The 14,228-nt window shown below is 42.9% G+C and overlaps 1 protein-coding gene across 1 annotated transcript; it reads right to left on the reverse strand.

Annotated features, from left to right (window-relative positions):
• Positions 1–2,520: 2,520 nt before the first annotated feature.
• LOC148000758 (uncharacterized) lies at positions 2,521–6,255 on the reverse strand. Its single transcript, XM_087587033.1, has 4 exons — positions 6,071–6,255; positions 5,161–5,320; positions 3,665–3,796; positions 2,521–3,222 (listed from the first exon to the last, which is right to left on the reverse strand). The coding sequence occupies exons 1-4, from the start codon at positions 6,159–6,161 to the stop codon at positions 3,021–3,023; spliced, it is 585 nt and encodes a 194-aa protein (XP_087443159.1). The 5' UTR covers positions 6,162–6,255; the 3' UTR covers positions 2,521–3,020.
• Positions 6,256–14,228: the final 7,973 nt, after the last annotated feature.

The following is a 14,228-nucleotide window of genomic DNA, read 5'->3' on the forward strand; positions in this document are numbered from 1 at the left end:
AGGAGTCAGTTGCAAACTCTGTTAATGGATACATATGACCACTTGGGGCCTCTCCTGTCATGGACCCTGGATGCCAGACTGCACTGTGTCTGCCCTAGGCAGAAGGAGAGGGGAAGAGGGGATAAACCGGTGAGAAATGTAAAACCTGGAGCTGGTCCTGAGGGAAAAAGAAACTCAACAAATGACTGCTGAGAATTGAACTCAGGACATCTGGAAGAGCAGTCAGTGTTCTTAACCACCGAGCCATCTCTCCAGCCCCAAAGCTAACACTGTCAACAAGGATGGAGCTAACCGCTAGGCTGGACTCAGATTTTGTTCCCGTTGACAAAGAAGTGTTAGCAGGGAGGAGGAGGGAAAACTTCTGAAACACTATATCCTCTACTGCTGACACCTTGGGGGGGGGGGTGTCCTGTGGCCATTTAACATCAAAAGCAGGCCACTCTAAGTTACATTAAGTGGTCATTAGTCCTAACAACCTGTCCCATGTCAAAAAATTTCGTCAGTCCAAGTCCAAGAACACAGAAAAAAGAACAACTAACACAAAGTGCCCTCTTTCACAGCTGAAGTACACAGACCAGCCTGTCCATGCCACGGACAGGATAACTCAGGCTATCTGCTCCAGCCACTGGCCAGATCAAAGTCCTATTACTGAGGCTGTCCGAGCCCTCCTTAAGCTTGCACATATGAATCTAACCAAAAGCAGAACACAAAGAAGCTAGATAGAGGCAACATAGACAACTGTGGGACATTGCTCAAGCTGTCACTTCCCCGATTCACCACTCTCCTGTGGGTCTCCTCCAAGAGGAGAGTTTACTAGCCAATACACAAAATACGAGGTACAAATTGAACCACTACCTGAACTTCCTGAAATGTCACTCACAGAGGAGTAAATCTATGTAAAGGCAAGAGTTTAGTCATTCCAAAATATCAGGGTCATCCCATTTCAGAGAGAGAAGTCCCTGAGCAGAGTCTACCAGGGTGTTATATACTTGCAATTAAGGTAGAAATCAAACAATTGGGGCAGAATTTGTACAAAGGTAACTAGATAGGGTACAATCAGGGGGGAGAGGCAACCTCCAAATAGACTGGCAGTCAGTGGGCTGTTCTGGGACTTTCTGAGGGAGTCGGATGGGGAGTCACAGGAGGCTTTTTCAACAGTCTGGTTTGCAGCTGTTGCAGGAACTACACTAGCTCTACTCCTCCTGGAAGGGAGGGGTCCTTCTGTGCTCAGAGGTTGGTGGTGGAATTTTCCCACTGGCCTCAGCTTGGCCCCAACTCTGACTCTTTCATGGGGACTTTGGATCTGGAAAGCTGTGGGAATGCTTTAAATAGGGCTTAATGGGCTATCCTAGAACAAATATGGAAGACTTTGTTACTGAAAGTGGTTTAAATTGTGTGAATCTGTCCCAAGCCTTCTGTGAAGAATTTCAATATTTGCCTAGAGACTCTTTGGGGAGGTTTTATGGTAAAGAATGTGGCTACCTTTTGCACTTGTCTGAAGAATCTGCCTGAGACCAAGGTTATGAGAATCAGATAAATTGAATTGAAAAAGGAAGTCTCAGAAACACCACTATGTGGCCCCCATAGTCTCTTAGGTTTGAAGAAGCCTCTGGAAGCCTCAGAGTGGAATGTGCAGGTTTGTATATGCTTGGCCCAGGGAGCGGTACTATTATACGGTACGGCTCCTTTGGAGTAGGTATTTCCTTGTTGGGTCAGGTGTTTCGCTGTGGGTCTGGGCTTTAAGACCCTCATCCTAGCTGCCTGAAACTGAGGATTCTGCTAGCAAACATCAGATGAAGATGTAGAACTCTCAGCTCCTACAGCACCATATCTGCTTAGATGCTGCCAGGCTCCCACCTTGATGATAAGGAACTGAAGATCTGAATCTTTAAGCCAGCTCCAATTAAATGCTGTCCTTTATAACATTTGTCTTAGTCATGGTATCTGTTCTCGGCAGTGAAACCCTAACTTAAAAACTTCACATAGATGCCTGGAAGTTTAGATAATTAGCATGCAGACCCCATAAATGTATCCCTACATATCTCAAGAAACACTTTGTTCAGGTATGATCCATTGCCACAAATAAGGAACACGATGAAGGACAAACGTCCATGGTAGGGGCTGGAGAGATGGCTCATCATTTGAGAATTTGTTTCTCAAAAGACCTGCAGGGCACCTAACAATCCTCTGTCACTTAAGTTCCAGGTGAAACACAGTGACCTCTTCTGGCCTTTGGGGAACAGCACGCACAGACCTACAGAAGGCAAAACACTCATAAATGTAAAATAAATCAACCACAGCAACAAACAAAAACAAAAGCACCCAAAGGAGGGAAAACCAAAGGAGAAAACTCATATGGCACCTTTGCCTGGATATTTTGTCCAAATTTTAAAGAAATCTAGAAACTGAATTATAAACTATGTGGTCTGCTTGAGTTGAAATCCCAAATGGAACATAGTACATTGTCAAGAACAAAAGTCATCATCCTAATCAAGAAGAACAAGAAAACAACCAACCATAAAAACCCTATCCCCTGAAAGGTATTGCAATTTATTATCTCCTCAGTGCAGTTACAATTGATATCATGTTTGAAGGAAACCAAAGCAAGCAATTCTGTTTCATGACTGCTTCTATACTCCCTATAATAATATGGTTTTATTTCCTGGGAGATACTAGAGAAAGCCTGATGAATATTCCATTAATATGTTCAACACTCTCATCCACAAAAGAGTATATTTTAGTGGTCACTAAATATTTGATAAGGATACAGCATTGATAATTTTTTCATCATGAAGTTGGTATTCAGAGTTGGACACACAATCTACACTGAAAGTACAATTGTCTTTGTATCTCAGTCTGACTGGGAAGTAATTATGATGCCCAATCCCTGTGAGAATGCAGAGGTCCATCTCTGCCTGAGAGCTGTGGGATTTCAGATGGTTACATCACACTTCAATAAAGAAGGTTCTTAAGAGTGACGAGTTCGAGATCACTGTTTGATTCACAAGGATACATTCGATTTACTCAAAAGTAACAGGACACAAGGATTCAATATCTGCGGTGTAGATGGTCTTGCTGGCCTCCTCACACAACCTCTTTCCCTCCTCACAGGATGCTTGCAGTTCAGTCTGCTCCACCAGCAGTTTTCTGTTCTCATTCATCAAAATCCTTACATTCTTCTTCAATTCATTGCGTTCATTCAGGAGGTGGAAGTTTCTGATGCTGAATCAAAAACAAATAATGGTAAATCCCAGGCAGTTTCTATTTTCCGGCCACTCCTGCAAGTACAATCATCCCTTCAAGGGTCCTCGTCCCCAGGCATCTCCAGACTAGAGCCACAGTTTACATGTTATCACCAATTAGATGCAGGTCACATCCTGAGTCCGCATTCCACGGGAATCAAAGTACTTCAGAAACTCCTGACACTAGAGGGTGTATATACATCAAAGCAGAGGAAATGGTGCATATGGATGCTTATGTGTCATGGTATTCTAAAGCCATTGGCAGGTAGAGGGCCAATCTCCTCTGAGGGCTGATAGAAGACCCAGCAGCTATACAAATTTTCCATGTGTTTCTCAGGGATCCCAGATCTTTTTTCAAAGTCATAGCTGGACAGAAGTATTCCCTGCCTAGTGCTGGGGTCTCCTTTCTGTCAGTGACTCACCGGTAGGAATTATTCTCTTGTGTGAGCTCCTTGTACTTCTCCATGGCATCACTTATCCAGTTGGTCATCTTATGCATATCCATCGTTCTCATCTCATGTTGGGATTTAAGCATTGGCAATTCAACACTCAGCCTGTGTTAGAACATGACCCAAGGAACAAATAACTGTCTGAACTCATGATTTCAGAATTAGATGAAGTGTAAATAAAAAATAGCCAATAAAAAATTCAAATTCAAGGAATGGGGGCTAGGGAAGAAAGTGGAAAACTCAAAGACCACAGCAAAAACACAACAGTGAGACTCAAACCATCACTCTCCCATAGAAAATATTTCTCTGCAAATTTGTTTTGAAATAAGTAATCCTTAAAAGGCTGGTGAGATATGGTCCTATAAAGACCCTCTGTATAGGAGGGGGGAAAGTCTGAGAGCTGCATGTTTGGGAATAACAAGTGCCAAGAATTTATTCCCACAGTGACCTTTTCTAGGTCACAGTAAACCATCCTTGGATAATTAAAAAAAGAAAATAAAGTTCAAAGCAGAAAAATAAATAAATAAATAAATAAATAAATAAATAAATAAATAAATAAGTGAAATCAGAGTGCTCTCTGGGCTACCTAAGCCCAGTATATAACACAAACTTTCTCCTTCCTATTGGTGCTGGTTAAACTAATTATCCTGGGCATTGGACGGCAGAGCCAGGGGACCAAATGGAGGGAGCCGACCTTCAAGATCTGGCCAGGTCAGCATGAAGGAATTGAACAGTTGTGTAAGAAGTATAAGATGTTTCCTCCAGTCTGTGCCATAGCCTTGGGTCCAACAGAAAGATGTGATGACATTTCTCTTGTTTTGAAAGCAGGGATTCTCAATCCTTGTTACATGACTCCCAGAGGCCATAACTACTTTTTACAGGGAAGAGGATTCATAACACCTCCTCCCCTCAGGAGAGTCCTATGTGCCAGCAAGGTAAACAGAAGGAGCAAAGTGCTCTGTTGATCAATGACGGCCTCCACAGACTCATCACTATCATGACCTGCAAACTGTTCATCAAACAAATCCTCAGACCCAATCAAAGGTCCCAGACTCCCTGATCCTGAGCAAAACACACACAAATACTTTCACATCCATCCATACATACCAACCCATATACAAACATAATTAGAATGCCAACTTTATCATAAAGGTGCCATAGAATCAGTGTATAACGACCTAAATCAGAGTAAGAGTGAGGACATTCAGGCATTTCATTCACACACTTAGATGCAGCAAGTGTGACCAGGTCCTTCCAGCTGCTGAAAAAATCCAATCCAACTCCAAGGAGGTCAGGGTCAAGTACAAGAGAGGTTGACCCTAAACACACAGCACCTAGCTTCTCTCACAGGCCAGCACCTGCCAAGGTTCCTTAAAGTCCAGGATGAGAGGTGAAACACTTTCTTGATGTCTCTTGGCTTAGCAGAGAGAGCACAAGACAGTCAGTAGGTTACAGGGCATAATGACTACCTGTAGTTCAAACCATCATTGACATAAAGGTCCAGGATTTGAGAAAGTTCATCCCGCTCGATTTTACACTTCTGGATTTCAGATTTTAGTTCCTCCAATTTCTTTATACGCTTTTCATGGTTACTGATGAAATTTTCTGATGATGCCTTCCGAATAAACCCTGTAGATAGATAAACACAAGTGAATGTACATATTGGATAGCCCATGGGTAGAAAAGACCATTCTGAGTCTCAAAAAGGAGGTTGAGGAAGAGGAAAGGCTGGAGACTTGTTGAATCCCTGAAAGAGAAGAAAATCTATCCTTAATGTGGACTCTTAAGCTATTTCCCTCTTCCCAACCTCCATTGCCATACATAAGCCTCACTCACTATTACATGATCCCTCATCGTGAAAGATAGAATCTACCTCAGACATAAAGATTTGGGACATTGTCAGCAGATATCAGATGTGGAGCAGGTCAATCCTGGAGTTCATAGCACCATCAAACCCTCATCGTGTGTTCAAGCCCAAAGTGTCTGCGACCTCAATTCATGACTAGGGGGTTCATCCTTCCTTGTTGTTGTCATCACAGACTTAGTAACCTACAGGAATCTAGAGGATGAAGTGCTTCAACTCCCAACCATGAATGGGCACATTGTTATCCTCATAGGGCTTCCTCCTGGCATTCCTTGGCAGTAGAAATTAAAAGGCTCATAGAAAAGAAACTGCAGGCCTGCCAATTCCTGGCCCTCTGTCAAATTAATCATCAGGACTCTTGACTCTTGGTCTGCCATTGACAAACTCCAAGGCTCCTGCTTGTAAGGCCGACTCCTGAAAGGCTCAGCTCAAACCTGCCTCCTGGAGGAAGTTCCCTGACTCTACCCAGTACTCACTGTGCCTTCCCCAGAATGATTTCATTCTTCCGTACTTACAAGACAGAAGGCCAGCTTTCTTCTGCCTCGGTCTGGTCTCTCCTTGGTCTCCCCTCTCCTTCTGAACGAGCTTGAGCAGCTGGTGAAACATGCCTGTTTGTGAACCCAAAAGGCACTGAAGGAATCCCACAGGCACTTGTTGTCACCACAACACTGGTGACGTCACAGAAGATTCTGGTGCTCTCTTAGATACAAGAGATTGTCCAAGGAAGAGATTACTGATGACGTCACTGGGAAGTTCTATGGCCTACCTGCTACCCAGCTCTCCCAAAAGCAACCAATTTCTATGGGGCCCTTTTCTGCAGCCTCTCCTGTGACCCAGGAAATATCCTTTGGCAACTTCTCCTCCAAAGTTAGATATTTCTCTCTGCTTCATCGGGTGTCATCAATTCTCTAGATGGGGAGAGTTGGTTACAACCCTGAATTGGATAAGAGATTTTTGTTAGCACCCAAATCCCTAGGGACCATAAATGAGGGAGATTTCTCTTAATAATAAATCTACACCTGAGACAATGCACATACATACAGTCCAATTCCCAAAGTTTCCCTGTTTCCTAGAGGCCAATATATTTCTCCTATACTTTTAATTTTATAAAACCTGAATAATATTTGCTTACTGGGTATTCCTTGATAGCCAGCAGTATTTCCACATAAACGTCCATGTATTTCACAACGTCAATGGTTTACAATCCTACTTTTTGCAATAAAAACTTCCTTTTCTTGGGAATATAGAGGGATTAACTACAGGGCAAATATAAAATCATAAATTTCTGTCCCTTCTTTTACATATTAAGTTGGACATCATCCCTTTCTCAAATATAGCCAGACAATTAAATTGGTCATCAGTGAGCAAAGGTCAACCTGGACTTCGTGTTCCTACATTGTAGCCCGACAGCCATCACTTCTCCAATATCTGTCTTCCTTAATTTCCAAGTCCAGGCATGAGGATATTGGGGGTTGCCCCTTGATACTTTATTCCTAACAAACATAAGAATCAGCAGGATGGGCAGGGAGTCGAATGGCCTGAGGTCAGGTTAAACCTCAATTTTAGTGGGTCCATAAGTTCAGGGGAAAGTCCATTTGGCATTGTCATGTGTGGCATCTGTGTTCTTCTCCTAGGTGTGCTCAATCTGTGCTATGACGCCTCCTAACCTCACAGACGTAAGAGTCAAAAACACGTCTGTCTTTTCTGGGAAGGGCTCTGCCTCTGACTCCCACCTGGAGTTGGACAATATCGCTATGCAAAGCTCAAAACAGAGGGGTGGAGATGATGGATGCTTCAGAAGTTTAGGGTCATTTCTTCCAAATAAGGCACACATTTTTCCAATGTAATTTTTCCTTTGTTCTTTCACTCATGGTGGCTGGCTTCTTTCCTGGCCTGAAGTATACTGGAGTCCAATCTTTTGGATGACTGAAGCATCTTTTTTTGAGATGAAGGCCCACCAAGGGGCCTGCTGCATACAGGCTCCTATCACCAAGGAAGTTGTTGCTACAGAATCATAGCATGGTGGTAGCAGCACATGATCTCTCACAGTCTTCTCTGCTGCACTTGCTAAAAGAATAATCGGGTTGTTTGTTTTTTAATATTTTATTGGAAATACCTACAATGCTGGTCAGAGTTGATACATGCCTTTAATCCCAGCACCCATAAAGTTTTTTTCTTTTTTCTCTTCTTTTTTCTTGCAATTGTTGTTAGAATTCCCATTGTTTTCTTTGGTAATTCCCTCTATTTGCTCTTTACCTAGAATGTTAAGTCCACACTCTTCATGGCCCTATTCTTCATGGTAAAGATTTTGCTCATACCACCCACACCACACATGATCACATTATTTACTTTCAAAGAAGGAAAACAGGCATGAAGAAGAGAGTTAACGTGTATGATCTCAGGTAATCAACACATCATGAGTGCAGGATGGCATCCTAGGGTTTTGGATTGACAAGCTTCTGGTTTTGAGATTGACAGGCCTCTGCAGAAGTCTCCAGTTGAGTAGCAGAGAGTCTGGAAAGGCTGAAATAATGGCTTCCCCCGCATGGAAAAGGCTGCCCTTCAGTGCCTCTGCAGCCTGAGCAGAGGTCTGCCAAGAGCACAAGGGCACTTGACCAGAGCTGGTAAGGGACTGCCTTTTGGATGATCCGTGGGACCTGGATGAACAGAGGCCTCCAGAGTCCTGATAAAGGGAAGGAGAGTCACATAGATGTGCTGGAAACAATCGATCTTTGGGCTGCAAGTCGTGCATTTATCTTTGCTGTGTAAATAGTATTTGTAAGTGACAGAGGCATCCTACTTTATCATGTCTAGTCACTCTAGTTGTTAAAGTGTTCGCTAGTGTAAACATAGTAGAGTTAGTACAACAATACACTGTGTCCCATTTTGTTAAAGAACTTTATTTTATTTTTTATTTATACATATTTTACTTATTCACATTGCATGCTGCACACTGCCCCCCGACACCCGGTTTCTCTCTCCCACAATCCTTCCCCAAGTCTCCTAGTATATCCTTCTCTGGGTGTATGAAGGCCAGCTATCACAGTAGATCCCTTCTTCCACCAAATCCAATTTACCCATCCTGGGGCAGGTGCTGAGGATGCTGGTAATGGACGCCTTGGGCTTTCTTCATGCTCCAATTTGCTGGCTTTGGGAAGTTCATGCAGATCTGTCTGTGAACTTGGTACTTCATATATACAGCACACAAGAAGCACTGATTTGGATAATGTTCTTGAGAGTATATTTCAACAAACTTACCCCCACTAATATTCTAACAATGGCAAAGGTAATGGGACACTATACATCTATTCCAGGAGTTTCCATTTCTGAGAGCAGCAGAATAGAAGCCCACAAATTGGCAAAGTTAAGTGAGGTCACACAGGGGACCTAAGAGCACACTGCTGCTTTCCTAGAGTGTATCCTAGAGGCTTATGATATCTATACACCCACAGATCCATATGCACTGGGCACCAGGCTAATTCATTGCTTTTGTCACTCAGTTTGCCACAAATATTAGGAATCTCAAAAGTCAGAGAAATTTGGAGGTATGAATAAGTCCCAGGGGCTGGAGTAAGCTCAAAAAGTTGTGACAACAAAGCACTGATTAAGAATCAGAGAAACAAGATGCTCACCAAGACCATAGTTGTATCCCATTAAGAAAATATGAATAATAAGCCACCAGGTGAAAATATAAAGTAGGAGGTGAGAGCCCTAGAAGGTCTATCCTTTGCCCTCAGGGAAGCAACCATTCTTTCAGCCATTCCCGGCCCTCTGCCACACAATCAGAGACTTCCCCAACAACTCACTGACCTTTCTCAAAGACCTATCTGGGCTTCTCCCTGTAGAATAGGACATGCAGAGTCCTTGAGGACCCGCCAAGAGGTCTCCTCCACACAGGCTCCTTGTGGTCAAAGGAAAATGTTCCTGCAGAATCTGCCATGGCAGCAGGAATTTCAACCAGACTGCTCTTCCTTCCAGCATACTGGATGCAGGCCTGAGGCCTTGGGGTGTCTTGGAAAGGAAGAAGCACACACTACCTCACAGCTCCCTCTGCTGGCGACTGCTAGAACTGTGATAGGACGTGTGTGTGTGTTTATTAGAAGCATCTACAAAGCTGATCAAAGTTGGCACACGCCTTAATCCCAGCATACAAAATTTATTTTAATCGTTGATGTTCTTCTTTTGTTTGGTTTTTGTTTTTAACCCCCCCCCCAGCTAATTGCTCTATTCCTAGAATATTAAGCACACGCTCTGGAGGGACCTATTCATGTTAGGCGATGCTTTTATTCTTACTAACCACTCCACAGATGATCCCATTATTTACTTTCAAATAAGAAAACATTCATAGAGAAGTGAGTTAACCAGTATGCTCTCACAGAAGAAACACATCACAACTATGGAATGGCACCACAATCTTTTGCATTTGTTATGCCTTTTTAAATTTTTTTATTCTTTATTTGTTTTTAGTTACATTCAAATGTTATAGCCTTTCTCTGTTTCACACCCATATCCCCCTACCCCATCCCCCTCACCCTGTTTCTCTGAAGGTTTCTTCCCCCCACCCAACCCTTCCTGCCACCCTGCCCTGACATTCTCCTACACTGGGGCATAGAGCCTCGCAGGACCAAGGGCTTCTTCTCTCATTGATGCCCAACAAGCCAATCCTTTTCTACACATGCTGCTGGAGCCCTGGGTCTGTCCATGTGTACCATTTGAATGGTGGTTTAGTCTCTTGGAGCTGTAGTTGGTTGGTATTATTGTTGTTATGGGGTTGCAAACCCCTTCAGCTCCTTCAATCCTTTCTCTGCCTCCTCCATTGTTCTCAGTTCAATGGTGGACTTCAAACATCCGCCTCTGTATTTGTCATGCTCTGGCAGTGCCTTTCAGAAGACAGCTATATCAGGCTCCTGTCAGCTCGCACTTCTTGGCATCACCAATATTGTCTGAGGTTGGTGGATGTATATAGACTGGATCCCCAGTTAGGGCAGTCCCTGGGTAGCCTTTCCTCAGTCTCTGCTCCAGACTTCATCTCCACACTTCCTCCTGTGAGTATTTTTGTTCCCCCTTCTGAGAGGGACTGAAGCTTCCTCACTTTGGTCATCCTTCTTGAGCTTCATGTGGTCTGTGGATTGCATCTTGGGTAATCTGAGATTTGTGCTAATTGCCACTTATCAGTGAGTGCATACGATGTGTGTTTTCTTGTGATTGGGTTTCCTCACTCAGGATGATATTTTCTAGTTCCTTCCATTGACGTAAAATTTCCATGAAGTCATTGTTCTTGATAGCTGAGTAGTACTCCACTGTGTAGATGTGCCCCATTTTCTGTATCCATTCCTCTGTTGAAGGGCATCTGCGTTTTTCCCAGCTTCTGGCTGTTATGAATACGGCTGCTATGAACTTAGTGGACCATGTGCCTTCATTATATGTTGGAGCATCTTTTGGGTATATGCCCAGGAGAGGTATAGCTGGGTCCTCAGGCAGTGCAACGTTCAATTTTTGAAGAAACTCCAGACTGATTTCCAGAGAGGTTGCCCGGTTTGCAATCCTACCAACAGTGGAGGAGTGTTCCTCTTTCTCTGCATTCTCGCCAGCATCTGCTAACACCTGAGTTTTTGGTCTTAGCCATTCTGACTGGTGTGAAGTGGAATCTCAGGGTTGTTTTGATTTGCATTTCCCTGATGACTGAGGACTTTGAACATAACAGAAGGCATTTTAAGAAATGATGCTACCCTAACTGGTGGTCTGCATGTAGTTGAGTGCCAATGGATCCATTTCTATCTCTTTCTACATAGTTCAAGTACAAGTGAATCAAGGAAATCCACATAAAACCAAACATGCAGAAGCTAATAGAAGAGAAAGTGTCACAAAGTGCGTAGAACACATTTGCACAGGAGAAAGTTGTCAGAACAGAATACCAAAGGGTCAGGTTCTAAGATCAACAGTAAATGTATAAAATCTCAACAATCTGAAAATTTTCTTTAAAGCAAAGGACACTGCCAATAGGACAAATCAGCAAGCTACAGATTCAGAAAAGAGTTTTACCAACCCTACATCTGAGAGAGTGCCAACATTCCAAATATACACAGTACTCAAATAGGTAAACTCCCAGACAACCAAATAACCCGACTTTTAAACTGGGATAGAGAGCTAAACCAAGAATTCTCACCTGAGGATCTCAGTGCCTGAGAAACTCATCAAGAAATGTTCGACATCCTTAGTTATCAGAAAAAGGCAAATCAAAACGAATCTGAGATCCTTCATTCCACCAATCAGAATGGCTAAGATAGAAAACTGAGGCAGTAGCAAAGTGGGCTGGGATGTAGAGAAAGTGGAACACTCCTCCATTGTTGGTGTGATTACTAGCTGTATAGCCACTCTGGATATCAATGTGGAGGATCAGGAAACATTGCAAATAGCTTTACCTGAAGACCCAGCTTTACCACTCACTTCAGCGCATATACTCAAACCTGATCCACATATGACAAGGACGTGTGGTTGAATATGTTCATAGCAGCCTTACTTATATTAGTCAAATGCTGGAAAGAACTACGATAGACCTCAACTCAACTGAGGAATGAATGTAGAAAGTGCGCTCTATTCAAACAGAGGAACAGTACTCGGGTATCAAAAATGAATACACCAGGACCTTTGTAGGCAAAGGGATGGAACTGGAAAATAGTGAAGTAGCAGAGATCGAAAAGGACATAACATGGTATGTATTTAATGACAAATGGATGTTAGCCCAAAAGTTCAGAAGACCCACTGTACAATTCATTGATCACATGAAGGGTAACATGTCAGAAGGCCAAATTGTGGATGCTTGAAACCCACTTAGAAGGGGGAACAACATAATCATGGGAGGCAGAGGGATGGAGGGACCTAGGTAGAGGCAGGGAAGGATGGACAAGGGGCGGGGGGAGTAGCAACAATGAAAAGAGACAAGAGAGAAACCCAGAGGAAAAGTGGAATCAATGACAATAAGCATCAGTGATGGGTGGTGAACTTGGGTAACCCAAATGAAAAATGAAGAAGTCAAAATGTCCTCATTTACAGATGACCTGATTCTATTTTAAAAACTCTAAAAATATATCACCGTCTCTTAAGACTGATAAATACATTCATAAAAGCACAATACAATGTGAACACACAAAATTTCTTAGCCTTCCTTTATGCCAATCCAATTCATACCATGAGAAAATCTGGGAAAAATTCCCCTCAAAATCATCTGAAAATATAAAATAAAATGATGTGGATTAAAATATTTAATGCAAAGACAACTATGAATTAGCTAGAAGTGATGCTAAACAGACAAGTTGTCTCTAAAAAATTAAGTTTCTTAAAGCTGAAAATACATTCATTAAAGTAGTAGAATGCAAAATAACACACAAAACTCATTATCTTTCCTGTATACCAAAAACAAACAATGGGAAAGAAATCAGGGAAATATTCTACTCAAAATAGTCTTAAAATATATAACAAAACACCCTGGATAAGCACACTTATAAAGCATACTATTAGTAAGAAGACATAGGAAGTACCCACGATCCATCCTGAACACATGTAAGAACTTTCCAGCTGATGTTCTGAAAGACATTAAAGACTGGAATAAATCAAAGCTTTTATATCTTTATGGATAAGTAGATAATATAATAAGGTCAGTTTTTGATGAATTAATAAAATTAATACAATAAATAGTGACTAGAAAATTTTACTACAATAAATCACCCACTTTTATGAAACGCATGAATTTGAATATAAATATTCTACTATGGGAAAAAGGACAACTTTTAAAGTACAAAGAGCTAACATGTTTAGAAAGATAATTTTAAAGAAAAAAAAAGAGGAAGGAAAAATTGTCATGAGAAAAAAATGTGATAGTTACTTAAGCAGTGTCATGCGGTTGGCAGAGCGAATATTTCAACAGATTAGAGTGTCCAGGAACTGTGTGTATTGATTTAAAAACCTTCAGGAGGAGGGATTATCAGAGCAGATCTCAAGAAAATTCCGAATGTTCAAATTAGTTTCCTATTGTTATAGGAAACATAAAAATGCCAATGTGGGAAAGTGAAGGTTTTATTCACCCCATAAATTACAGTTCATCATCAATGGAATACGAGATGAGAACACAAGGCAGGCTCTCGCCGCAGAGAGCCCTTGGGCAGCACCCCGCGAGCAAACTTGAGCCTCGGGACCACAGGTAAGACCAACTTGTCTGCTGCAAGAGAGCTGCCTGGTGAGATCGGGACACACAGAGGCAGAGTTCATCTAGGACCTGGCACGTCCTGTGTTTGCCGGAGGTCCCACGCCCGCGGATCCCGGCCCGAGCAGCTCTCTGCTCCCAGACCCTGTGGGAAAGAGACCTCACCGCCTGGTCAGGTGGGCACTCCTAAGGCTGCAGAGTGGAAGAGACCACCAACACTGCCCACCCCTGCCCACATCCCTGGCCCAAGAGGAAACTGTATAAGGCCTCTGGGCTCCCGTGGGGGAGGGCCCAGGAGCGGCAGGACCCCGGCCTGAGACACCGCCGGAACCTGAAGGAAACAGACCGGATAAACAGTTCTCTGCACCCAAATCCCGTGGGAGGGAGAGCTAAACCCTCAGAGAGGCAGACACGCCTGGGAAACCAGAAGAGACTGCACCCTGCATACACATCTCGGACGCCAGAGGAAAACA

The sequence above is a fragment of the Rattus norvegicus genome, chromosome 15, assembly GCF_021556685.1.
Source record: "Rattus norvegicus strain SHRSP/BbbUtx chromosome 15, alternate assembly SHRSP_T2T, whole genome shotgun sequence".
Lineage (NCBI taxonomy): Eukaryota > Metazoa > Chordata > Mammalia > Rodentia > Muridae > Rattus > Rattus norvegicus.

Coding starts and splice junctions, on each gene's coding strand:
- LOC148000758 (XM_087587033.1), bottom strand. CDS start 6,161: ATGTTTCACCAGCTGCTCAAGCTCGTTCAGAAGGAGAGGGGAGACCAA. Junction 5,321..6,070: donor GAAAGCTGGCCTTCTGTCTT/GTAAGTACGGAA, acceptor ATCTATCTACAG/GGTTTATTCGGAAGGCATCA. Junction 3,223..3,664: donor CAAGAGAATAATTCCTACCG/GTGAGTCACTGA, acceptor TTTTTGATTCAG/CATCAGAAACTTCCACCTCC.